This window comes from Protopterus annectens, chromosome 1.part0, assembly GCF_019279795.1.
Source record: "Protopterus annectens isolate FY-2018-M chromosome 1.part0, PAN1.0, whole genome shotgun sequence".
NCBI classification, from domain to species: Eukaryota; Metazoa; Chordata; order Ceratodontiformes; family Protopteridae; genus Protopterus; species Protopterus annectens.
Window position 1 is genome coordinate 1901830346 of NC_056725.1, and position 27181 is coordinate 1901857526.

Sequence of the window (27181 nt, forward strand, 5' to 3'; positions counted from 1 at the left end):
TTATGTTAATAAAAGAGCATTTCGGACTCGCAACTTTTAGTGCTGACTTTATTGTTTATTAGTGGTTTTGAGCACTAAATTACCACCGTTTTTTTTTGGTTTATGTTTTGGCATGAACACAAATACCTAAATAAAAACGATTGCTGAAAAAAAAGAAAGCAATTTGGACTCCTGTTACAGCACACTGCACCCTGATTAACTCCTCAATTACCTTCACATTACTTCGCAAACATTACTGCCCTTCTCTTCAAAAATAATTTAATAATTTATTCTTTACTTTATGATCTTTACAATAAAAATGAAAACTCTCTATTTCTCCAAAGATCTCCTTTTATCAAAGCAAGGGAAACAGGAGGTTTTTAAAGTTGCTTAAGCTAATTGAAAGTTGTTATTGCAAGATATTTATAAATAATTTAAATACTTGCTATAGGAAAAAACTCTTGGAGCACTGTAGAAAAACATACTTATGTAACTTTAATAAAGATGATGACTAACTTCTATATTTTGTACATTCCAGCTGTGTTTTTTTCAATGTATTTCCTAGAATTATATTAGATTGTAGTTGTAGCTGTAAATTTGCTTTATTTTACTTCGTTTCAATGCGTATGTATATGCTGTCATTTTTGTTTCTGTAGTGCTTAAAGTACTGTGTTTAGCTTTAGAAGAGTGCTGGTGCTGCGGTAGCTTTGTCGTCTCACAGTAAGATACTGTCCGGTTCAATTCTCAGCTAGAGCATCTTCTGTGTGGAGACATGCATGAATGGGCGTACCTTCGTTGAAGGTTGTGCGTCAGGGCTGGTAACTCGGCACGTAAAAATCAACTACCAGTCATTAGTGGACCGGAGTTCCGCTGTGGCGACCCCTAACTGGGAAAAGCCAAAAGATACAAACAAACTCATAAGAACTTTAAGCTATAATGTTCAATGTGTGGTTTGTGCAAACTTGAGTTTTATTTACTTAGTGTAAAGCTTGGTCTTCTTTTTTCTTTCTTGATATTTTAATGTTCTTTTTTATCTTGTTATTGTGAATTATAATACTGCTTTCTATTCTGCTTTACCTGATGATGTCTCATAAACGTACCTGTTGATAAAGTTTTGGAATGGGATTCTAACTGGAAATCCTTCCTTTCGAATACGTATTGTCTCCATGATCCCCAGGTAGCGGAGCTGTAGGCTGACTGCCTCCATCTCAAACAAACCAGGCTCCTAGGAAGAGGACACATGAAATGGGATTGGTGCATATTAAAGGAAATACACTTTATATCAAATCATTCTTTTGATAAGTTAGCAGTACTGAGGAGAAGCTGAACTTGGCTAAGCACCTTCTGTGATACAGCATCAAATTTCTGGGTTGAGAACTCTCATTCAGTCTGCTTATTTGTCACTGTAGTCCTGTATGTTTCATATCTTATTTTGACTCCACAGGATACATAAAGTTTTACCTTACACGTTGGTGCTGTCAAGGCTGCCTGTACTTCAAGCTTTGACTGAATACATATAAACATGCACGTAGAAATTAATTCACATAAAATGAGGAGGAGCAGCTATAGGGAACTTAGCAATGCCAATGATATGAAGCAGGCTTATGTCATCTAATTGTTACAGGGGACCAAAATCTGTAAGTGAAAAAAAATTGTTTTTTTTGTCATGTGACTGTCACATCTCTGCCCTGAATGTGGCACTGCAGGAGAGACTGGTGGATTGTGAACTTGGCAGTAGACTGAATGATGGTCATTTCCTTATCCTGCACTGAGATGACCACAGTAAACATGGCAATTGAGGTACATTTCATAACAGAATAATATTATTCATCTCTCTGGCATTATGCCACTGTTGGTCAGATCATCAATTAACCATGTAGTGTGTTTTAGAAATTTTTAACCTTATTTTTGAATCACAGCTGTACTATGACATCGGCAATACCGAATAACCTCTCCTCTCCCTGTGGCCTACAAACATGGCTTTGATCTCTGAATGGGGGCATTCCTTGGGAGGGGGAGGAATCAAAGCAGAAACCTCACATTCGATGGGAAAGGCAGTGGTCAGGGCTCTACCTTTGTGCAGCATTATCCTTGATGATTGCTGGGATTTTGTATGGTAGGCCTAAAACCCTCTCCATTATGACCATCAAGCACCGTACAAGGCCCACTATGCCAAGCTCAGGGCAGATGTGCACTTCCACACATCTTTACTTCTTTGCTGAGTACAGGCACTCTTTATATGGGCTCATACTCTTGAATCTCTATCTGTACTGATAGCACATCCTGGCCATTTTGCAAAGGGTGCTGGTAAAGTAAGAATTAATCAGCTCCATCTTTAAAGAAGGGATAAGCTAGAGTCAGTGGCTGAATTCCATCTATCTCTAGTTGGTTCGTCAAATGCCTAGACCACTAATCAAACCTGGCCATCTAGTCTGCGGTTAGAACTTTATCCTTCTACAAAGCAAAGTCACCTAATGGGTGCCAACCTTCAATAGGGCATGACACCAGGTATTATCTGTCTTCTGTGAACCAATTACTGGGGTAATAAACCATGCTCAGCACAGATCAGTTTTTAACACTGTGCAGTCCAAGGTGTCAGGCAGTGATTATGAGGGAGATTTAGGTTTAGGAAGGGAACATTTTATGGATTAGGGAGCAGGAGGGGGGTTTAGGGTTAGAGAGCTATTACGTACTTTAGGGTTTGGGAAGGGAGTTTTAGGTCACAAAGTGATTGTGATAATTAAGTTTAGGAAGTGGGGGGAGTTTCAGATTTAGAGAACATGAGGGGAGTTTAGGGCTAGGTAGTCAAAGTAGAGTTTTACAGTTAGGGAGCAATTGGGGACTTTCAGTTTTGGGAGAGGGAATGGTGTTTTAGGGTTAGGGAGCAACTGGGGACATTAGGTTTAGGGAGGAGAGTGCTATGGTTAGACTTAGGGACCAGATGGAAGTTTTAGAGATAGAGTTAGGGTTCTGGTGGGACTATGTAGTTCAGTAGGGTGGGTGGTGAGAGGGCTAGGTAATTCACCAGAGTTAAGGTAGTGAGAGTTATAGCACTTGCCAGTTAGAGCAAGTGGCAGTGAGCAAGTGTGTCGTGAGCTCCTAGCATGCAAGCTCTTGTTGTAGAGTTGCAACTGATAGTATATACTGGGGACTGTCATTAGATAAACTGTTATTACAAAATTTTCTAGACTACGTATGTTTAGATGCAGTGATATATCACTTAAGGAAAACCTGTTTAACATATATGATGAAGACTTTACTTTTCTGTCTCCAGTAATAAAGGGATAGTTTTTTATGAGACTATTTTTCATATTTATTTTGACTTTACATAACTTTTCTGTCATCATCATCATCAGCCCCCTTTATCCTATTTTCTACATGGGGTCAGGTAATTGTGTTAACTGTTAGCATCTCTCTCGATTCAGTGCCACACTCATGCCTTCTCCGACACTCATGCGTGACTGTTGCAGATATTCTTTCACACAATCCATCCACCTCTTTGCTGGACATTCTCTTTTCCTCTTACCTTTTTCCTGTCTGTCCCAAATCTTCTTCACCAGATTGTCTTCTGCTTTTCTGCACGTGTCTGAACCCCATAATTTGTTCTTTTTGATCTTTTCTGCAATTGGAGCTTCTTTGGTTTCTGCTGTTATGTCCTCATTTCTTCGTCTGTCCCACAGTGTGCATCTTACCACCCTTCTCAGGCGCTTCATTTCCATCACCTGTTACTGCCCAGGTTTCTGTGCCATACAGTAGTACTGGTTGCACCACTGTCTTGTACACCTTACTTTTCAGCTTTTTTGGCATTCTTCTGTCATAGACTACACCTGACCCTCTATGCCAGTTGCTGCAGCCCCTCTGATTCTAGCTTTGACCTGTTCATTCAGACTTCCCTTCTCCTCAACCACCCCTCCCGGATACTTGAAGCTGTTTACCTGTTCCACTATCTTCCCTTCTATCTCAATTCTCAGCTTCTTCTGATTTCCCCAGTCTGTTGCCATTACTACTGTTTTATCTGTGCTTAGTTTCATCCCATGTGCCTTCAGTTTTGCATTCCATTCCCCTATCCTTTGCTGGAGATGTTGCTCAGAGTCTGCCGGTAATGTCACATCATCTGCATACAGCAACTTTGTTGATCTGTCCCCTCCAACCTGTTTGCTAACATAGTCCTTCACCAATATGAACAGCTGTGGGCTCAGAGCTTAGCCCTGGTGTACACCCACTCCCACTGGGGAACCCCTCTGTGAGGCCAAACACTGTTCTTACTTGAGTCATTGGGTTCTTGTACATAGCCTGCACTAATTCTACTAATGTCTCTGGGACTTTGAACCACCGCAGTACTGCCCAGATCAGCTTTCTCGGGACCTTGTCATATGCTTTCTCCAAGTCTAGGAATGCACAGTTGGACTCTTTCCTCATCTCTATCTTCTTCTCACCTATCTGTCTCACTTCCAATATTGGGTCAGTTGTGCTGCATCCTGATCTGAATCCAAACTATTCATCTCCCATCTTACATTCTACTACTCTCTGTATCCATTTATCAGTCACACTCTCCAAAACATTCATGCAATGTGACAGGAGTTTGATGCCTCTGTACTCCCCACAGTTGTGGCTGTCCCCCTTTGATCTTGTACACTGGCACCAGTATACTTATTCTCCATTCATCTGGGATATGTTTTCCTCTCCACACTGCCACAAGTACCCTCAGGAACCATTTCTCTCCTAACTCACCCAGCATCTTTATCATATCTGCTGTGACCTCATCTGAGCCTGCTGCTTTCCCTGACTTCATTTTCCTCAGTGCCGCCCTTACTTCTTCTAGGGTGGGCTACTCTTCTTCACTCATTGTAGGCTGTTTCTGGGGTGGTACTGCTTCTATGGGGTTTTCTTCATTCGGAAGCTGCGGGAAGTACTCGTTCCATCCTCCTTTGATGTCCTGTGAACTGGTGAGCAGGTTGTTGCTGGCATCCCTTATGAAGCATGTCTGACTATCTTCTTTATCTTTTTTTCTTTGCCTTTTAACCTGGTATAGTTTCTTTGTGCCCCCTACTGAGTCACTTTCCAGTAGTTGGTAGAGTGCCTCAGATGCCCTATTCTTTGCTATTGCTTCTTTGTTAGACAACCAGTATTCCCTCCTAGCCTGGTCGGTGTTTTCTATCTCCAAGTTTTTCCTGCACTCCTTTTTTGTTTTGATGACTTCCTGGACTTCTGCATTCCACCACCGGCTTTCTTTATGTACCTAATTTCCATACCTGGCTCAGGCACATATCAGTTTTGTAGTCCTCATACTTGCTGTTTTGAGGCCCTGCCATTCTTCTTCAACTCCACCTATTTCCTTCTCTTCTTGGGGTGCTAGAGCCCTGAGTAATTCCTTAAACTGTTGTACTTGCTCTTCCATCAACTTCCAGGTCTTCAGCCTGGTCTCTGTTGACCTTAGAGCCTTCTTTGACCACTGCTTGCAGCTGATTGTGGCAAGCAGTGGTTTATGCTGTGGGCTGACTGTTTCTCTGGGGTCCACTTTGCAATCATCAATTCTACCCTAGTGCCTTTTCCCTACTAACAGGAAGTCTACCTGAGTTGAATGATGGCCACTCTTGTATGTGATCTTGTGACTGTCTCTCTTTCTGAACCACGTGTTGGCTACTATCAAGCCATTTACCAGACAGAAGTCTAGAATTACCTCTCCTTCTTTTTTCCTGTTACCCCACCCATGTGGACCCAGGCAGTCCTTGTATCCTGTTCTGTTTGTCACGATATGTGCATTCAGGTCACTCATTATCAACACCAGTTCATGCTGTCCTGATTTATCTAGTAGAGCCTGCAACTGCTGTCTGAATACACTCTTTTCCTCACTATCACAACCCTGCTGTGGGACATAGGGCGAGATTATGAATATTACCATAGTCTAATTGCCATGAGTCTGTCACTAATTCTGATGATATCACTCGCTGCCTTCTGAAGCCTCTCTCTCTCACCGCAATTCCCACACCATTTCTAGCCTGTCCCCCTCCTGAATAGTAGACTCTGGATCTCAAGCCAAGTGGCTTTGCTGCACTGCCCTTCCATCTTGTCTCTTGGATACATAGGATGTATAGTCTCCTCCATATCATCATGTCATTCACTTCCAAGCTGCATCCTGTCAGTGAACCTACATTAAGTGTAGCAATTCTCAGTTCATGTTTAACAGGTGGATTGGTTTTACATCTAACTTTCCCAGGTAACCCAGGCTGGGCAACTGGACACTGGCTGGCCAATAGCTTATTGATCCAGGGCTGCTAGGCTTTATGTTGGACACACACTGGCCAATAGGGGCACATACATCCCTCCACCATTAGCATGGGTCCCTGGTGTAGGGCAGAGTAGGCTGGGATCTCAACCAATTATCACCGGTAACTACCCATGCCCATTTGGTGACGTTAGTCAACATGACCAAATCACCTAGAACCATATATTATACCATCGAGTGGCTAGCCCTGACACAATGTGCAGTCTGTGATCCCTGTTCTCCTATCTTGAGCATACTGCACACGACAGTAGATGCCCAAAACGGTTGGTCTGTATGACTCTTCCCCCTATAGGGCACCATACAAGAGTCTGTGCTGCTGCCCACAGCTCCATTCACTGTTGAATTTGAGATGGAAACACTCAGCATGTTTTTAGGAAGTGGGAGGAACCCCACAGAGATACAGGAAGAACATGCAAACTGCAAACAGGCATTGGTCAGAGGTCAGGATTGAACCTTGTACCTTGTGCATGGGAGACGAAGACCTTAACCATTATGCCAACTGCTCTCTATAGTGGAGTTGAAACAGAGAACATTTTCCTTTTATATTTGTTTTTCTTTTCGAATTCAACATTGGGGTGGTTTGGTGATACAGTGGTTAGCGTTGTCGCCTCACAGAAAGGGGTTTTCTGGTTCGATTCTCAGCTGTGGTGCCTTCTGTGCGGAGTCTGCATGTCCTCCCTGTAGTTATGTGGGTTTCCTCTTGGTGCTCCAGTTTCTTCCCACATTCCAAAGAGATGCAGTAGGTGGATTGGGCACTCCAAACTGAATGTGTATGCAAGTGAGTGGTAACAATACACTACAGTGGCATGGCTAGCCACCTGGTGGTGTAAACCTTGGCTCAAGATGATTTTCACTGTTGAAGTGACAGCCTGATCTCATGTGCAAAATGGGAAAAGGGGTTGAGGATTGATGGATTCAACATTGTGACATTTCTGTACCTTACTTTTGAATTTCAGGATCTTATGGCATTGCCTCTTTCTTATATGTCATTGCTTCTTAGTTTTTAAGTTTATTGTTTAAGTTGGCATGCACTTATAATGCTTTTAGCCATTTGTATTTTTATTTTGGTACCCTTGCTAGCCTTAGCACAATGCTTACAATAATGATTATTGTATACTACTCCAAGAAAAAAACGTACTTAAAATCAAAATCTTTAGGCTATGTTTGTTTGTCAAAAAGGCATTTATGATTAGATTTAAATGGGGGTGACATTACTAAAACAAAATGTACAAATTATGATAGCTATTAACCTTTTCTTTCAAACTGGAAAAAATAAGGATTTTTGTGCAAGTAAGCAGAAGTGATCAGTGAACTATTCAGAGCGGTAAATATAATGTAAAAACTGATGGTTCAAATCAGAGGCAAGCTGAGGGTGGAAAGGCTTAGCACAGCTTTTATTTCTGCAAAGACATAGATTTTAAATTATCAGAATAAGAATGTATCTGAGCATCAGAAGTTTTCTGAAATGATGTAGTAAAAGCACCCAAGTGTCACAAACCCTAGCACGGCCTATAACACAGGGTGGTGGTTACCATTATTTTCTTCCAACAATAACCTGTTGTAAAGCAGCTTCCATGAACAATTATAAGCACAGCTTCATAGGCTGGTACAAGGCCATTGGGCCTAGGGCCTATACAAGCCTAGCCATAACAATTCCCTGGCTGTTTCTTCCCACAATATTTACTTCCCTGGACCCCTGTCTGGATCTGACGTGATCCCCGGGGTGAATTTCCCATCTCCCATCCAATCGTCAAGGTTTCTTTTGAAGAGGGTCAAAAAGGTGCTCTGCTTGACATGTATGGGCAGTCTATTCCAGAGTCTGGGGAGTCTCTGAGTCAGGAACCTATCTCTCCAGCATGTTTTGTTCATTGTGATGACAAGGTTTAGATCCCTGGTCCGTGTGGCTCTGAGGGATTGGGATTTCTTTAAGTGCAGCATGTCCAACAGCTCTGGGTTTGACATGGCCTTGTATGTTAAGCAGAGATCACCTCTGAGTAGACAATATGCTGGAGTTTCTTTAGACGGTCAGCATAGGGCATCTGCTTTAGGCCTGTGATTCTTTTAGTGAGGTATTTCTGTGGCCTTTCCAGTTGTTGCGGATGTCTTGAGAGGTACATACCAAATGGGGTGTTGTATTCTATAATAGGTCTAATGAGGGATGAGTACAATGGGACAATGACCTCCTTTTTTCTGGATGAAAAGCCCTTAGTGATGAGGTGTGCCACACAGAAGGATTTGCTGACTGTTGTGGCAACATGGTTATCGAAAGTGAGACCACTGTCCACCTGTGTCCCTAAGTCTCTTATCACACTTTTGGTGTTTAGTGTACTGCTACCTATGTGGTAATTCATGGGTACATGTTTTTTTTCCCAAAGGGGATAACTATACATTTCTTGGCATTGAGCTTGAGTCCATGGCTCTGGCACCAAGCATCTGTTTCTGTAAGGCCCTTTAGTAGAATATCCACATAATTTTGGGATTCAATAATGGCTCCCAGTTTGCAGTCATCTGCAAACTTTGTTAGCCAGAGTCCCTTAGTGTTGGCCTGCACTTCAGAGAAGTAGATGCCAAACAAGAGCGGTCCCAGGACTGAACCCTGAGGTACTCCACTTGTCACTTGTCTGGAGCTGGATTTGTAGTCGGCTACTTTACAGTGTGGGTTCTGTCAGTAATCCAGTTGGCAACCCATTGTGTGACATAGGGATTAATGCCCAGCATAGTAAGTTTATCTATGATTCCAGAGTGGGGGATGGTGTTGAAGGCCTTGGCGAGGTCCAGATAGGCTGTGTGGACCACCATACCCTCTTCCACAGCTCTGGTCACTCAGGTTCAGGAGACAAGATCGACTCTTCACGAACCCAAACTGGGTGGGGTCCAGTGTTTGAAGATTGCCAATGTATTTGTTTATAAGTTCCATGATAATACGTTCCATGGCCTTGCAGATCAGGCTCATCAGACTGATGGGGCAGTAGTTATCAGGATCCAAGGTGGATCCCCCCTTGTGGAGTGGGATAACTGTAACTGTGCACCAGTCAGTGGGCATGAAGCCTGAGGTGAGGCTATGATTAAACATGACACTTAGGTGAGGTGCCAGTTAATTTTGTAGTTCATGTAGTACACAGCCCGGGATGTAGTCTGGTCTCATGGATACTGTTTCTTAGCTTTGGAGAGTGCAGTTTTTACCTGTGTGGCCGTTATTACCGGAATTTGGCAATCTTTTGGTATTGAAATGGGCCCTTTAGGGGGTGAAAGGGGGTGAAGTTGGCATCTGTTTTGTAACTGGGGATTTATTTATATAACTTGAGACTCCATCATTTTGTATGTCTCAGATGTCAGATAAAGAAGATGGAAACTAAATAGTTTTGTTTGCAAAACAGGAAGAGGAGAGTGCAATGGCTGATTCTTCATATGAATATTTTGTTCAAAATAGCACATAATTTCTGAAGATTACTACATTTATATTCATCTATGTTACAGAAACAAGTCTACGCCTTCTGATTTGAGGGGACAATTTTATGATTCAGAACCTCTTGTTCCTGATGCTTGAGAGTTAAAATACTGAAAGGGAAAAATTACTCATCAGAAATGAATAATTAAATTAAAAACATAGATTTCAGTCTGTAGTCTGGTTAGGCATGCTAATGTCGTTATTTTTTAATAAAATAATAACTTTGTCCATGGTAGGATTTTGTTATACTGGCACACATTATTATGAACTGCAGGCACATTTTTGGAAGAGGATAGTAATTCTATCATTAGCATTGCTGCCACACAATGGTTAGTTCTTCAGTTAATTTCCCAACTGGAGTGCTTTCTTGGCAGATTTTCTTTGGATTTTCTGGTTCCCTTGCACATTTGAAGGGCATGCTTTAGATTAATGAACTGGTGATTCTCAAATTGACTGTTGGTGTGCATGCAGTGTCTATGTGAGAGTGTGTGAGTGTGTGCATGTGTGCATGTGTGCGTGTGTGCATGTGTGCGCATGTGTTTTTGTGTGTGTGTGTGTGTGTGTGTGTGTATGATAATGCATTTTGTTTCAGTTAAATAGCAAAATGTTGGTGTACAATACTGCCAGAAAATGTAAATACTCATATAGTTCTTGGATATAAGACACCAATTTTTTTTGCAGCCATTGTTTCACCATACTGCCTGTCCTTCTTCAGCCAATGTTTTTTTCTTAACCTTCAATACAAGTAGCTGAAGCCCTCAAAGTGTGAACTCAAGGCGGGAAATCTGGAGGGGGAAGTGTATTTTCATCATGGAGTTATGTCAACCAATCGAAGACCAAAATAACAAGCAGCAGAACACTACTACTACCAAAAGAATAGGAAAAGGCACTTTTCTGGTAAAAAATAAATAAATAGTAAACAAATGAGTTTTTTTATTTTTGAATGGAACCTACTCCTCTCCTTAATACTTCCAATACTACCAGTCTGCCCATGACTCCTCTCAACACAGCCCCAAACAATTCTGGTCCCCCATAAACTCCATCCTCCACCCAGGTAAAGTCAGTACCCCTCCTCCTAACATCCCTCACTCCTCAGAAAATATTGCTATCTCATTCAACACACACTTCACACAAACCATACTATCACTAGCTAAACAACACAACCCCCCTCCAACCCACACCTTCAACTAGTAATCTCCCCACTGCCTTCTCTTTTTCTCCTGTACCTACCTCCAACATAAAAAATCTCTTAACTAAACTTAAGCCCACCAAATTAGCAACAGACAACCTCCCAAGTGAATACCTACAAATCGGAGCTGATGTTCTGGCCTACCCAGTATCCATCTTGATTAACCGATCTCTGTCAGAAAGTTACGTTCCCACACTGTGGAAAGTATCACATATAATTCCCCTTCACAAAGGTGGACCCTCCACAGAACTAACCAATTACCGCCTCATAGCTATTCTCTCTCCACTCTCCAAAATACTAGAGAGATGCATACACTCTCAGGTCTCAGACTACCTCCTTACTAACAACCTCCTTTCCAATACTCAGCATGGTTTCTGACCAAACCATAGCACCACCACTGCCTTACTCTCCTTTACTAACACTATCCTAAAGCATAAAAACAATGGCTATCTCTCCTCTGCTACTTTCCTAGACCTATCTAAAGCATTTGACATGGTCCCACACAAACAACTTATCTCTGTCCTCAATAACCTATCCTTCTCTCAATCAGTCACCAACTGGTTTCAGAGTTACCTGTCTGACCGCCAACAATCCGTTGTATGGCAGAATGACATATCTCACCAACTACCTGTCACCATAGGGGTTCCCCAAGGATCCATCCTTGGACCCCTACTCTTCTCTGTTTTCACCAATAATCTAGCCTCTGCCACCAAACATGGCACACTCATATAATACGCAGATGACTCAACCATCATCTGCTCAGCCCAGTCCCTACCCAAACTGCAAAAAGTCACACAGGAAGCCTTTTCCTCTGTTGAAACTTGGGTATCCGATGCCCAATTAATACTCAACCCAAACAAAACTAAAGTACTCATCTTCTAGCCCACCAAACATACTCAAAACAACTCTCACTTTAACATCACAGCAAAAGACAACACCACTATATACCCAACTGAACACACCAAATTGCTAGGAGTGGAAATAAACAATAAACTAAAATTTGACATTCACATATCCATGACCATAAAAAAAGTCCACAAAAAAACTAGGAGCATTATACAGAAATAAGCAACTTCTCACCAAAGCAGCAAAGATTTCAATAGCAAATTCCCACCTTATCTCCACCCTACTTTATGCCTCTCCAATATATATCAACCTAAGGCAATGCGATCTAAACAAGCTAGAGACCTGCTACAACAAAATCGCCAAATTCGCCACAGGGGCATCCTACCATAGTCACCACTGTCTCTCACTTGCTGAACTGGGCTGGCTTGAACTCCCTCACCTCCTTCAATGGTATCAACTCTCACTCACCCACAAACTAGTAAACCATCCACTAAATGTCCCATCCCTCCAGAATCTACTCCAACCCTATCACACCACCAGACCACTAAGATCCAGCAACAAAATCACTTGCAGATCACTAAAGCCAATAACTCTGCTGGTGAAGCACTATTCTCTTGCACCATAGCCAAATTATGGAACTCCCTCCCATCCACAATTACCTCCATACCATCATGCACCCACTTCAAAACTTTACTAAAAGCGCACCTAAAAACATGCTGGCTATGCCCTTGCAACTCCCACTCTTAATATCACCCACCCCATCCAACCACTACCTTTCTTTCCACCCCACTAACTACCTTGATTATAGCAAGCTCAGATGCTCATGAGCCTAGTACTTATTATACAGCAGGAACTTCTTATTGTAACATTTGTTAATGTCTGTTATGTACTTCACAGATAAAGATTCTAGTTGTCTACTGATGTACTATGTTCTTCATCTGTAAATATGCTGCAAGTAATTGCTATGTTAAATTGTTAATCGCTATGTAATCCAATGTAACTACCGTCTGTTTATTTTAACTGTGGAGCTTTTCTTCCCAGGCCTCCGCTGAAAATGGACCTACGTCCAGCCCCGGTCAACAAATGTAAATAAATAAATAAATTAATTAATTAAATATGCTATGATAACTCCATGGTCATATGCTACAGAGCTAGGACAAAGATCTACTAAGACAGGAAAACTCTTAATGCTCTCCATATGTGGTATTGCACTGCCGATGATAGTAAAATTAAACTGTAAATGCAGTTAATGCAATTCCAACAACACAAAAAGACTAACATCTACCTCTACCTTCCTCATTTACACCTAACCCCCCCCCCCAAATCTAGCAACATGGACCCACATATATTGAATGCACATTCTGCCCAAAAAACATTAACAACTAAAATAGTCAATGTATATATTTATCTATATATCATGTTTGCCGCTATATGTTTTTTCAATAAAAAAAATTTAAGAAATTCATGAAAAGTTGCTGTGACAAAACAGCACAATCTCTTCCATCATCTGGAGGCACATGTCTGGTGTTACAATCTTAAGCCTGAGTTGTAGTTAGAAACAGAGGACTGACAGGTAGAAAAGTTTCTAAACAAGCTACTACCTTCTTTTCTCTCCTGGCTATACTAGCTTCACTTTACATTTTTATTTAATTTACTAGCACCTGTGCCCCATATCAAGTGTAAATCAAAACCATCACTAAACTAAATTACTTGCTCAGAGTAACGCAACTTAAAAGTGGAAATTAAGGACTCTGAACCATTACATATTAAAGCACATTAGAAGCTCACAGTCTTAGCCTTTGTGGTAAACTGTCTTATACTGCCTGCAATAACATGTCACATTGCCAGCATTACTTGCCTATAAGTGTGAGGATGTTATAGCTCATCATCCCTTGATTGTTCACACTGTTTCCCAGCCCCCACTTATTTGTTAACATATAGTCACCTTAGAGCTGTCCTATAACCGAAAAGACATCATCCACTGGCTTTCCCATTCACCCTGAGTCCATCCATCCATCACCCCTTTTTGCATATGGGGTCAGGGTGTCATAATCATCTAGGATTAAAGTTTACACCACTAGGGGGGCAGTCCTGCCACTGTTGTTCTTCCATACCACACACTCATACCTCTGGCCAATTTAGAGTGTCCAGTGTACTTACTGCATGTCTTTGGAATGTGGGAGGAAACCAGAGCACCTGGAGAAAATCCATGCAAATATAGTAGGGACATCCAGACTCTGCAGAGAAGGCATCTCCACTGAGAACTGAACTGGAGACCCTCTTGCTGTGAGGCTACAACACTATCTTTGGCACCACTTTGCTGCATCCATTAACCCTGAGTAACTCCAACTCATTCTTAAATTCAATTCCGTGACTGAGTAAAAAGTAAGACATTCATTTTGACATTACACTTTACCACATAATTGCCCTGATGTAATATAAATATTAATGTTTCATTTGCTGTACTGTCAGTTTTACAATGTTTTGCAACACTTTTTCATTACCTTTTTATGATTTGGCTTGATACAGCGAACAAAGAAAGGATTGCACCTATGACATAAAACAGAAAGAAAATAAATTACAGGTTGTCACTGAATCAAGAGAAAAAATAGAACTTGATTACTTTTTGTCATACAGATCAGCTCAGTGGATGGTGATGCCTGTCAAACTGCATCATTTGGAGCATGAAGTATGCATGAGTGCTCACTACATGTTCCAAGGAATATACAATTTACAAAATGGTTAGTGTTGACAGCTATGCTTCAAAATGTTTAGGAACTGACAGCAGCAGTGTAATGGAAGAATATGTTTTAGCAGAAGGAAGATGGTAAGACTGCTGCAGCAACATACTGCAAATCGCTCATCACCTCATTTAGATTGTGAGTACTCAGACCTGTGATTCATTCAAATTCAGTTAATTACGGCCTGTGCTCCATGCGAAATCAGATTCAGAACTTTGTCACATAAACATATTCCTTTTCCAAACTATTCATAATTGGTGCATCCAAAGACACCAGTAAAGTTTTTTAAAAAATTTAAATGACATTTACGTTATAGCATTTTTTGTCAAATTCACCAATATAGCAGTTCTATTTAATGAGCAATGCATTTTAGGGTCACACATATGAAGTCAACATCCTACTCTCACAAAACTTTATCCCTCAGTGAAAAGGGAAATGTTTATATGCAGTCCGTATCTGTCAGTCTTCCCAACCATTTTCATGGCTGTTAAAAAGTGCAATAAAAAGTTAATGCTGTAAGATACTGTTATACTATTGAAGGCACACTTTGTTACAGCTGGTCTGGAGATATTCATACTGATGTAAATGGCTAATGATTCACAGCTTTAAGTCTAAGAATCTCTAATGTAAAAAAAAAAAAAAAGTATGAAACTCAGAAGAGTCAGCTGTTTTTGTTTTAACCCAATGTAACTTCAAAGTCCAACAAACTTCTGAATCGTATCATGGGCCACCTACCATTAACCTTTAGCTCGGTATGTGATCAGATACTGCTTACCACTCTGAACTCGCTTAAATGGAAAAACGTACTACAGTAGTTTAGCCAGAAACACGTTTTATCTGAAAATGAAGCTGGCTAGCAGTAGCAAGTTTGAAATGGTTACTGAGACTGAATAACTTTTAGGAAACAGTTATCGGATATGAATTCATCATCCTATTTTGTACCAACTCATTTTCTGTGTTCAACATTTCTGTAATCTAAGAGTGAGAATAATAATATTTGTAGTTGTCCTCAGAGAGGGTGAAAAGACCCCTCAGATTGTTTATGTCTGCTTTTTGTGGCTCCTTTCTTTCACAAATTAAGTTCCCTGTTCCATCTGTGTGTCTTAAAGCACAGTAACACTGGGGCAGTGGCATTTCTAGTTGAAAGCTTCAGTGGATCGTACCACAGCCATGGAAAGCACTGATTCCAAATGAGTCAATGACGAGAAACCAGAATGCTGTAAAATCACTTACTATTAGTAGAGCTAGCAACTGGCTAGCTTTGGAAAGGCAAACAAACTTTAGCACATTGATTGATCAAAGTATTGTCATTTTATATAAGCCCTCAACCTGTCCTTGAAGTATGTGGATATTGCCAGCCTTTATGTAAGAAAGAAAAATGCCTCCAGTAGTAAAAATGCTTACTTTGTGTTCCAGGGTCTGAGGCTCTGATACTGCACAAAATCTTTAAGAAGGTGCAAAAACTATGTCAACAGCTTTCTCAGACCTCTGCTGTTTTGGTCATCCAGGGGATACAGTCAGTACCGCAGAATTAAGATTACATTCTCTCCTACTTCTTCAGTGAATTGGCTATAGGGAGACAGCTGAATTACTGGGTGTTCACAGCTGAATTACTGGGTGTTCACAGCTGAATTACTGGGTGTTCTAGTAAAGCATGTTGTTAGTGATAAGTATAAGCCTAGAACTGAGAGAATGAGGGACCACAATGGATATTATAACATGTGATGTGATAAATTCCAATAATGTGCTGATATATATCCCATGGCAGGATGACTATATTAATTCCATCATGATGTAAACTCATGAATAATTGCTGTTGATGTCAGATTTTCTTCATAGCTGCATAAGTCTTGATCTTACTTATGCATACAGTCAAGCTGTCTTATCAGTAAATATATTTAATTCTTTCCCACACATTAATAATCTGAGATCTCCTGTGACTTACAGTTAATGTTGCAGTCAGCCAATAAAAAGTAGCCTTTGGTAATGTTAGAATCCCTTAAGGGAGTAGTACTTTGTGACTAGTATAATGCTGTATTGATCTTTTATGGTATATATATGTATATATATATATATATATATATATATATATATATATATATATATATATATATATATATACCAGTCTATACCCTTAATATCTGACTGACAGTATGGAATATCTTCCCTTTCCATTTTAGGCCATCTCTACGAGAATAGTGATTCCCTTTGGAATTTATACAAATGAAAATAAACCACACTGACACAGTCCTGTTTGCAAGCATTTTACATCACAATCCATACTGACACACTCCCAGTTTTATACATTATACATCACTTATAATCTACCCAGTCTTTTTCAGTCAAACATTACATAGCTCATTTAAATCCTGCCACCTTTGTATTTTGTCAGTGTTAAGAGATTCAACATTAAATACTACATTTGATCTTACATAACTGAACCATATATGTGTATATATAAATATATATATATATATATATATATATATATATATATATATATATATATATATATATATATATATGGCTGCCCTTTATAATCGTGAAATACTGAAATCTCGAATTTCAGTATTTTGTGACAATAAAGGTGAAACCTTCAAACACCGAACCTTCACAATCCCGAAACTACAAATCCTGAACACACAGCATACACCACACCACACATAAACCAAAACACCCACACTCCAAAACAAATAAGCACACAAAAACAAAACACCACACATCCACATACCTACACTACACATAAGCAGGAAGCAAGTCCCCCTGCACCCCCCTACTTATATATACTAACTCCGCGATCGCAATAACAGTAAAAGACAGTACACTCACACCCAGACATTCCACAGTCCTTTGCGCGTGCACACACACACACACACACACACACACACACACACACACACACACACACACACACACACACACACATCACACATCACACATAGACAAACACCGTGTGAATACATTCCTGTATAACATTCATTCCACATAGTACTCTTTGACAATTACAGCCTTCCCTTACACACTCATACACACTCATACATTCATCTTCCTACCTTAACCCACACATACAACTTACAATCTCAGATGCACTCAAACTCCCACCCAAAACCCTTACAAAACACTCACCTTACATTCCACATAAATTCATACACTATGCCGAACAACATCCAAACCAAACAGCACACGTCACATAATGTAAAGCCATAACCGTGAATTAGAAATATTCAAATTCACAATTATGCACTTTCGACATTCTAAAAATTCGCCTTTATAGTTGCGAAATACTGAAATTTGAGATTTCAGTATTTCACGATTATGAAGGGGAACCATATACACACACACACACACACACACATATATATATATATATATATATATATATATATATATATATATATATGGTTAGCTATCAAAACATCTACTTTTCATAACATCTAAAGTCAAAACATCAAGACCATAACATCTAAACTTCAAAACATCTAAAACTCATAACATCGAATCTCAAAACACTGAAAACTACAAAGCAACTATAAATAACATCCCACACACTGTTTGCTACATTTATGCATGAGGGCAAGCCCCCCTGCACCCCCCAAGTGGGGGACTCCACCCCCCCAAATTAAATATACCAACTCCAAGGTTGCACTACAGTGGGGTTAGGAAATTAACTTTTTCCCCCACTGTAGTGCGAGTAAAAACTCTGTGGGATGTTATTTATACTTGCTTTGTAGTTTTCAATGTTTTGAGATTTGATGTTATGAGTTTTAGATGTTCTGAGTTTAGATGTTATGAAGAATAGATGTTTTGATAGGTAACCATATATATATATATATATATATATATATATATATATATATATATATATATGTATGCACTGTGTGTGTATATATATATTTATATATATATATATATATATATATATATGTTAGTATAGTCTAAAATTTTGAAGGCTCATATGAGCAAACATTTGTTTAGGCAGTATATAATAGTGAACACTCATAAGAGCAAACTTTGTTTATATGATTTAGAATTTTTTTGAATGTTTTTCTTTCTTTTTTTTTTTTTTTTTTTACATTTTTTTATCCTATGTTTTTTTTAATAGTTTTATATTTTATGCTACTAGTGTGACTATTTTTTTGCAAAGCTATAGCTCAGATTGTTTGCTTTGAATTGCTTAAACATGTTTAATATTTGCAGTTCTCTTTTTACAGCTACCCATGGAAGCATGTTGCTATGTCCACAATAAACTGATAGAAGAGTCAGCTATTTAAAAAAGATGAGAAAAAGTGTTTTCCAGACATGACTGTCAGTTACTGAGACTGAGAGGAGGTACCGATGCATCCAAAAGAAAGCCACATAGCAGCATTTGTTTTTCTACTTTCCACTTCCTGGATTAGACCCTGCATTGGCCTGTAGTTTTTCTATGAAGGCCTATAGTATTTTCAGGATTGTTCAACTGCTTTTTATAATACCATTTTGTGGAATATTCCTCCTCTCTCTGAATGTACTTTATTATTTTTCAAGTGGTTGTTAATGTCTTATACCCATGTTAGCAGTTCAAAGCGATGCACTCTTTTTTAGACTTCTAGACTGTTTTCCCACTTCTGCTTCACTCTACCATTCCTGTGCCACTGTGCCAGGCTCATCAGTGACCTATTCATGTTATATACTATTTCTCTGTTGCCCTCTGAGTGACATTTTAAAGTTAGACTGCCTACATCCTGTCCTGCTGTCCTGCCCCACATTTCATGGTGCTAATTAGCTAAGCCCTTGGCCCTGTTCATATTTTAAAGCTCCTGTTTGGTGCTTGTCAGAAGATGAAACTTATAAAGTCTTCTTGATTACAGAAAACTTGTAAATCTGAACATTGTTCAAGAAAATTGCTATGACAGGCAGAACAAAATAAAAATTGATTAGTATACAATTGTTAGTTTATGAGCAAAAAAAATGTGATTTATTCAGAAGTATTTTATTAATGTCTAAAGTCTGTAACTGGAATTGGTTTAAATGTGTTTCTTATGACTTAACCCATCTATTTGTTAATGCATTCAAGTTTCGTTCTTGTGGATTATTCATAATTTATCAATGGGCTGGCTCAGTTCGTGACTTATTTGTACCTGTCATGGTATAAATATAATCTATTTCTGCCTTAACATTTTGTTATTTGTAATCGGTCTTGTAATGGTATAACTGATCACATTCCTTATGACCCTGAAATGTATTATGTGGCTAGCAGGGAATGAACAAATTTTGAAATATAAGGTTGCTATTGTTTAACAGCATGAATGATATCTCCATTTTCTGTACTTACAACAGAATTGATTTCTAGTTGATGGCATTCTTCTATGTACTGATCATAATATGCATTTGCAAACTATTAAGAATATGTAATGCGGTACTGGGTATTCCTGAAATGGAGGCATCATTTTGATGGTGTTTTATTGAGGTAAAGAAATAAAACAGAAGAAGGAGAAACATACAGGAAGCTTGGAAGAAAGGAAAAAGAAAAAAAAAATAACTTACTGTTCCATTTTGTCTATTAGTTCCATGAGAGACTGTTGAAATTTTGCTGCTACTGTTGGTGCTTGGTAACGGTGAGTAACTGTGCTATTTTTCCCCACTGTAGTCTTCTTCTGAGACAGGACTTGGGCGTGGGTGAAGAAAAGGCTAGCTACCATCTGCAGTCAAAAATAGTCTGGTTACTATGTCTTCCCTTACTGGACTACTAGTGTCATTTATATCGTTGTATAATTTTCATGCTTTATAAAGCATCATTTTTAAAACTCTGCCTTGTAAGATTTAATGTTAAGGATGCTTCTCTACATTTGACAAATAATTTGTTTGCATCAACACAGTCTGTTGCTGAAAAGTCATCAAAGTGTCATAAACTGGTAATTTTCATATCAGGTCTAAAATGTCTACTGAAAATTGATTCTTTTATCAAATGATACAAAGGAAAAGCAGTTACCGAAATGTCTTAAATTTAAGTACTACTATATATGAAAGTATCATTTAATATGATTTTCTTCCAGTTTCTTTATGTGACAGAACCATACATCAATCCATCATCCACTATTTCATTATTTGACAGAACCACACATGACTCCATCATCCTCTTCTTCACTATGTGACAGAACATTTACCACACATCACTCCATCATCCTCTTCTTCACTATATAAAAGAACATTTCCTACACATCACTCCATCGTCCTCACTATGTGACAGAACATTTACCACACATCACTCCATCATCCTCTTCTTCACTATGTGGCAGAACATTTACCACACATCGCTTCCTCATCCTCTTCTTCACTATGTGGCAGAACATTTACCACACTTCACTCCATCATCCTCTTCTTCACTGTGTGACAGAACATTTACCACACATCACTCCATCATCTTTTTCTTCACTAGGTGATAGAACATTTATTATACATCTCTCTAGCATTCTCTTCTTTACTTTTTTGACAGAACATTTACCGTGTCACTCAATCATCTTCTTCTCTGATTTCAGCCATGCTTTTATACATAAGTAGAGAATCTAAGATTAAAAATATTACATTGCATTTCTTGGAAATAGCTTATGTCGACCTTTTATATGCAAATTGCTACAGTTTCTTAGAAAATCATAGAGCAGTGCATCAAGGCTTGATGCCTCTGTAGGACTTCCAAAAGAACATGTTGAATCATTCTCACTTGTTTCAGTAGCATATAAAATACTACCTGTGTTTTTATCAGTTAATCATTACACAGCATTATTACTTGGGTTATTACTTCTTAAATCTAAGCAATTTTACAAAAACTGTCTGCAGAATGTCTTCTGGGTGCTAGATTAATGTGTCATAGGCCCTGACTGTAATACCTGTGTCATAGTCTCACATGGCTGTTGGATGCATATTGTTGCCAATCCACCATACTACACCATGCACAGAATACCATTACTACATTGTGGCTACAGCTTGAGACTAGCTGGCAGACAGCATTTAACTGTGCGCAATAACTGGCTTTTGTTATGTGTAAATTTGGGAGAAGGGTAAAGTTTGCAGTTGTAGCAGTGGATTGCATATATAAATGTTATGGCTGTACCTTGAATAATAGCAGAAAAGCTGAAGCATGTCAATTTGTCGACCTCAGAGTAGGTATATTTAACTTTGTGTGTGTGGCTGATTTCTCCACACAAGAGAGTTGCAGGGGGGTTTGTCCCTCTGTTAAAAAAAAGATTTACTCTGAGTTTCACTGAAAGTGTTTTTGGCAAAACATTTTCAGAGCTTTTGGTTTCAGGGAAAGTAGAGTCAATGTTATCAACATGAATCCTGGAGAAACTTTACTTAGATGTGATGTGATATTTACTGGTAGTCAGCCCTACTGGTTGTACTTGTTTTAGGATCATAGTCTAGATGTCACCTAGCAGGAGTTTACAGGGTGGTATCCTCTCACCTTTTCTGTCCTCATGTTTACTTAATGGCCTGCTTTCTGCTTGCCTCTGTTTATGTACTCATAAATATATAACATAAATCTGCAGGTACTATTCCTACACCAAGTACATCAACTGCTGACACTACAGTGCAGCATAAGGGGGGGGTGGTGCTGTATTCCTGAGTGTGCCGTCCTTCAGATGAGATGTTAAACTGAGACCCCATCTGTCTGAGTCAGTGACAGCTTAGGTGGATATGTCTAAGATCCTGTGGTACCTACTGAAAAAAGTAGGGGAAGTTCTCAGATAAATACCATGGGTTGTATTCCACTTTTTTGCCCTCCTTTATGCAGATTGATACTGCACCCCTGTGTGCCTCCCTTCTGTGTCATTTCTGTACAGCCTATACCCAGGTGCTTCCATGTTCCACTGTATTCTGTCTCCTACAGGCTGTTGATGGGAGATCTATGCCTGGCATACAGGGCATTGTCAGACCCCACCCTGATGGACCTCCTGCATATCTGCAAAACAAACAGCAATAAAATTACCTTGTCTGTGATATAAATAGGACTTACTGTAGAGAGAGATATGTATCTCAGAAACTATCTCTTCTTTGAGACAGTCTCCCCATCCAAGTGAAGCAGAGTTCCTCCCTAACTCAACTGGAGTGCAACTTGAACAATTGGATGGGAATCTGGAAATTCATCCCTTGTTTGGCACCTATGTCTCTAATGGACACAGGTAACCTGTAAATGGTTCATCTCCAAGGCCCATACTTACACTTATCAAGAGTATTAGAACTTGTCAGAGATTTGAGATGCATGGCTAGGCTTAAAAAGAACCCAGTGATGAGGGGCCTGATGTGAAAATGTATAGACTCCAGAGTGCTCAAGACACACTTATGAACCTCCAATAAACCCATGGAAGATGATCATGAGGGCATAGCCAGACACTAGAGCAATAAGAGCTTCTTAAGGCATGGGGGGCCTAGATCATGCAGAGGTAAGTAATCCAACAGTAAAACTTTAAAAGTAATATGTGATTACATAGGTAGCCAGAGCAGACTCCATAAAATGGGAGGATTAATAAGTTAACAAAAGACACCTGCAAAGAACCAAGATGTGGGATTCTGAACTAGCTCATCAGTTTCATTGCCAGGTAGATCCAGTTAAAGAGAATTGCAATAAGCAAGCTGTGAAGAGACCAAGACATGCAACTTCTCAGAAAAGGTCATCATTGGAATGGACCGAGGCATGCACCACCACTGAAAGGTCATCATGGGAAGAGACCAAGGCATGTACCACCACTGAAAGGTCATCATGGGGAAGGGACCAAGGCATGTACCACCACTGAAAGGCCATTATGGGAAAAGAACAAGGCATGCACCACCACTGAAAGGCCATTATGGGAAAAGAACAAGGCATGCACCACCACTGAAAGGTCATCATGGTGAAGGGACCAATGCATGTACCACCACTTAAAGACCATCATGGGAAAAGAACAAGGCATGCAGCACCACTGAAAGGTCATCATGGGGAAGGGACCAAGGTCTGCACTACTACTGAAAGGCCATCATGGGAAAAGAACAAGGCATGCACCACCACTGAAAGGTCATCATGGGGAAGGGACCAAGGCATGTACCACCACTGAAAGGCCATTATGGGAAAAGAACAAGGCATGCAGCACCACTGAAAGGTCATCATGGGGAAGGGACCAAGGTCTGCACTACTACTGAAAGGCCATCATGGGAAAAGAACAAGGCATGCACCACCACTGAAAGGTCCTCATGGGAAGAGAGCAAGGCATGCACCACCACTGAAAGGTCATCATGGTGAAGGGACCAAGGCATGTACCACCACTTAAAGACCATCATGGGAAAAGAACAAGGCATGCAGAACCACTGAAAGGTCATCATGGGGAAGGGACCAAGGTCTGCACTACTACTGAAAGGTCATCATGGGAAGAGACCAAGGCATGTACCACCACTGAAAGGCCATTATGGGAAAAGAACAAGGCATGCAGCACCACTGAAAGATCATCATGGGGAAGGGACCAAGGCATGTACCACCACAGAAAGGCCATCATGGGAAAAGAACAAGGCATGCAGCACCACTGAAAGGTCATCATGGGGAAGGGACCAAGGTCTGCACTACTACTGAAAGGTTGTCATAGGAAGAGACCAAGGTATGCACTGCCACTAAAAATTAATCACAGTAAAGAGACCAAGGCATGCACTACCACTGAAAGATCATCAGGAATACAGACCAAGGAATGCACAAGCACTGAAAGGTCATCAGTGGCAAAGACGATTCTGATGTAAGAAATATTTCTAAGATGGAAATATGAAGTCTCTGCAACAGACAACATCTGATATCTTAATGTCATTCTGTCACTGAAGATCACTCCAAGATTCTTCGCCTTCTTCACAGTGAATAATCCCTTTCTCTCTCCATGCAATGTAAGCTTGTATGCCATAGCTTTGTTGCTATTGGCACTCACCTATCTGTGTGTCTTGTATCCTTGTGTTTTACTCCACGTTTGGCACTGTGTGTTTTTGTTTATACTTCTGCATTATTCTGTTCATCGTCTGACTGCTCACTGCAGTGTTTCTGCATAAAACATCAAGTGCAGCAAAATTTCATTTGCCATTCCTTCTCCAGTCACATTTCTTTGATATTCTATTAGTCAGAAGAAGGAACCTTATTGTGTTTTCTGTTTCCGAACTACTAATTCACAAATCATCCATGCATCGATAAAATAGGATCAGTCTTTGCAGGGCTACAATAATAACTTCCAAAGCATTATGAAATTACCAAACCCTCTGCTATGTATATTAATAGTCTGGAGGCAAAAAAGTCCTGCCCATTCACTCAAAAATCTGAGTTTTTATATTCTGACCTATATTAGAGGAGGTGTTTTCATTAAAGCAGTATATAGCTCATTAAGAGTTTGTCTGCTCACACATTTTTATGACTACTAACAGTACTAATTTTCTGCTTACCAGACTATAAATTGCTTCCATACAGCCATGATGCTAAGGATAAAATGATGTCTGTGATACTAAAGTAGGAAGATGTGTTAAATGACATCTGAGTGTCAAAATACATTTTTGTATACCATTGCCTTGAATGCTAGAAACAGGATATAGAATAATTTTCAGAAAGTGTGGTGTGCATGTGCACACGTATGTTTCAGTTGGGGGTGGAGTGTAGCCGTGATATCATTTACATAGAGCACATAGTGCATTATGGTCACTGATATGTCTGTATTGAATCATCAGTTTGCACTAAAGCATATACTCAATATAACAAAAAGATTTAATCAATATTAATCCTACTAATGAAAAAACTGAAACTAAAAAAAAATCTCTCCCTCTCTCTCTCCCTCTCTGTGTGTATATATATATATATATATATATATATATATATATATATATATATATATATATATATATATCACAGAGGGTGAAGCCCTCCTGCAGCCCCCACCCACACCTCTACTAATTTAAATATATCAAGTCTAAGACAGCACAACAGTGGGGAAAAAGGGAATTATCTTTATCGCACTGATTGTGATTTTCACTAACCACACGGTGCTGTGAAAAACCCAAGCAGTGCAAGTGAATCACATGGAAAGATTCACTTAAACTGCTTAAACTACTCGGAATGCAAATGATCAGTCAAAAGGACAATCGACCAAACAAACTTCAATGCAATACAATAACTGCAAATTTCGACTATGTGCATTAAAACTAAATGAATGGCACAGTGTTACTATATTTCCAGCATCAAAATTTTCTGTAGTAGTGGTGATAATGTATGAAAATGATTCTCTTACAAATTACACATATGGACATATGTTGAGAACGGAAAAGCCTTTGTCTTCTGAAATATTTGCTTTATGTTTTAATTGTATCTTATCTTTAGGTACTGTTGTGCATCTAAACCTTGAGATTGGTAGATCTTGTTTGTTTGGAAGAGTGACAGATTTTCCCTTGTAGGACAAGCCAGCTATTTCTGAATTATACTACATGCCCCCATTGGTCCCTTTTTTATTTTGTTTATGGCTTTGAGGAAGGAATACATAATGAACCAGAATTAAGAAAAATGATACCTCCTTCAAAATTCATTTTTACACCATAACTTATATGTTATATGACTGTCTACAGCCTTGTCTTACTTCTCAAACTCCAAGAATATTCAACCACTGACTGGCTTTTTCTACTCATCTACACATTTGGTGCTCTGCAAGGATGACCCAGCCAAGAGAACCTGTAAGCAGGGAGGAGAACTCATTTGAGACAACATGTACGTAGGGAGGCCTACTCACTTGAGAGAACAGCTTGACAGAGTAGTATAACTCAGTGAGAGGCAGACTAGAGTTGGTGGGTTTGTTTTACACACTGGTGTCATTTCAGTCAGTGTCCTTACATACCACATGATTTAGTGTTTTTAGGCTGGTATGATTTGAGATGCTAACTTGTTTCTTCCTTTTCCCTTCTTCTTGAATATCACTCTTATTAAAGAGTTAAGCATATTACCTGAAATTCTGTCTATCCGTGCTACAGTGGAATCACCATATGTTTGGATACTCCCTTCCTACTGAATGGAAAAGATAATTACGCCATTAAAGGCTTCAATCAATGAGGACAGGACGTGTCTATGTATCATTTTATCAAATGGGACATGGAGGTGGACAGTGGACTGCAGGGAAGCATCCACCACTGAAAACAATAATAACATTGAGATTATATGTATCCACATAATGCCTGCTGGTCCTCATTTCTGTCTCAGTGGTTGGCAGGATTGGTTGTGAATTCTTGGTGTACATAGCAGAGGAAGAAATGATGGCAGATGTGCAATGTGCTACTGCATTCCAACTCCATGATGCAGAAGCAAACATGGTCTGCTAATTCACTCATGCTGCTCACCAGCAGTGGAAATACATAATTATACAATTCTTCCTCTGAAACGTGCACGCTGATTGGCCAGCCCAACCAGCATGCCCGTTGTAAATCCCTCAATATACTAATGGAAAAAGGTCCAGTCGCCCGGACTTTTTCCGTTAGTATAAAACACTGTCTCGCTATGTTAAAAGAGTTTAACATAGCGACAGTTTAAAAAGCAACGCAGATCTCCGTTGCTTTTTTTAAAGCTGTCTCACTATGTTAAACTCCTTTAACATAGCGACACAGTGTGTAAAAATCAATGGAGATCTTGCGATCTCCGTTGCTTTTGTTAAACCTGTCCCGTTATGGTCAATGGGTTTAACATACAG

At 39.6% G+C, this 27181-nt stretch overlaps 1 protein-coding gene across 1 annotated transcript in view; it reads right to left on the reverse strand.

Moving 5' to 3' along the window:
* Positions 1–27181, reverse strand: part of MYO15A (myosin XVA) — a 1299796-nt gene that overhangs the window by 1033685 nt on the left and 238930 nt on the right. Inside the window, exons 17-19 of the mRNA XM_044070057.1 lie at positions 20013–20167; positions 14253–14298; positions 1080–1204 (exon numbers count right to left, since the gene is read on the reverse strand). Of these exons, the coding sequence (XP_043925992.1) occupies positions 1080–1204; positions 14253–14298; positions 20013–20167 (326 nt within the window). The remainder of the gene's footprint in view (positions 1–1079; positions 1205–14252; positions 14299–20012; positions 20168–27181) is intronic.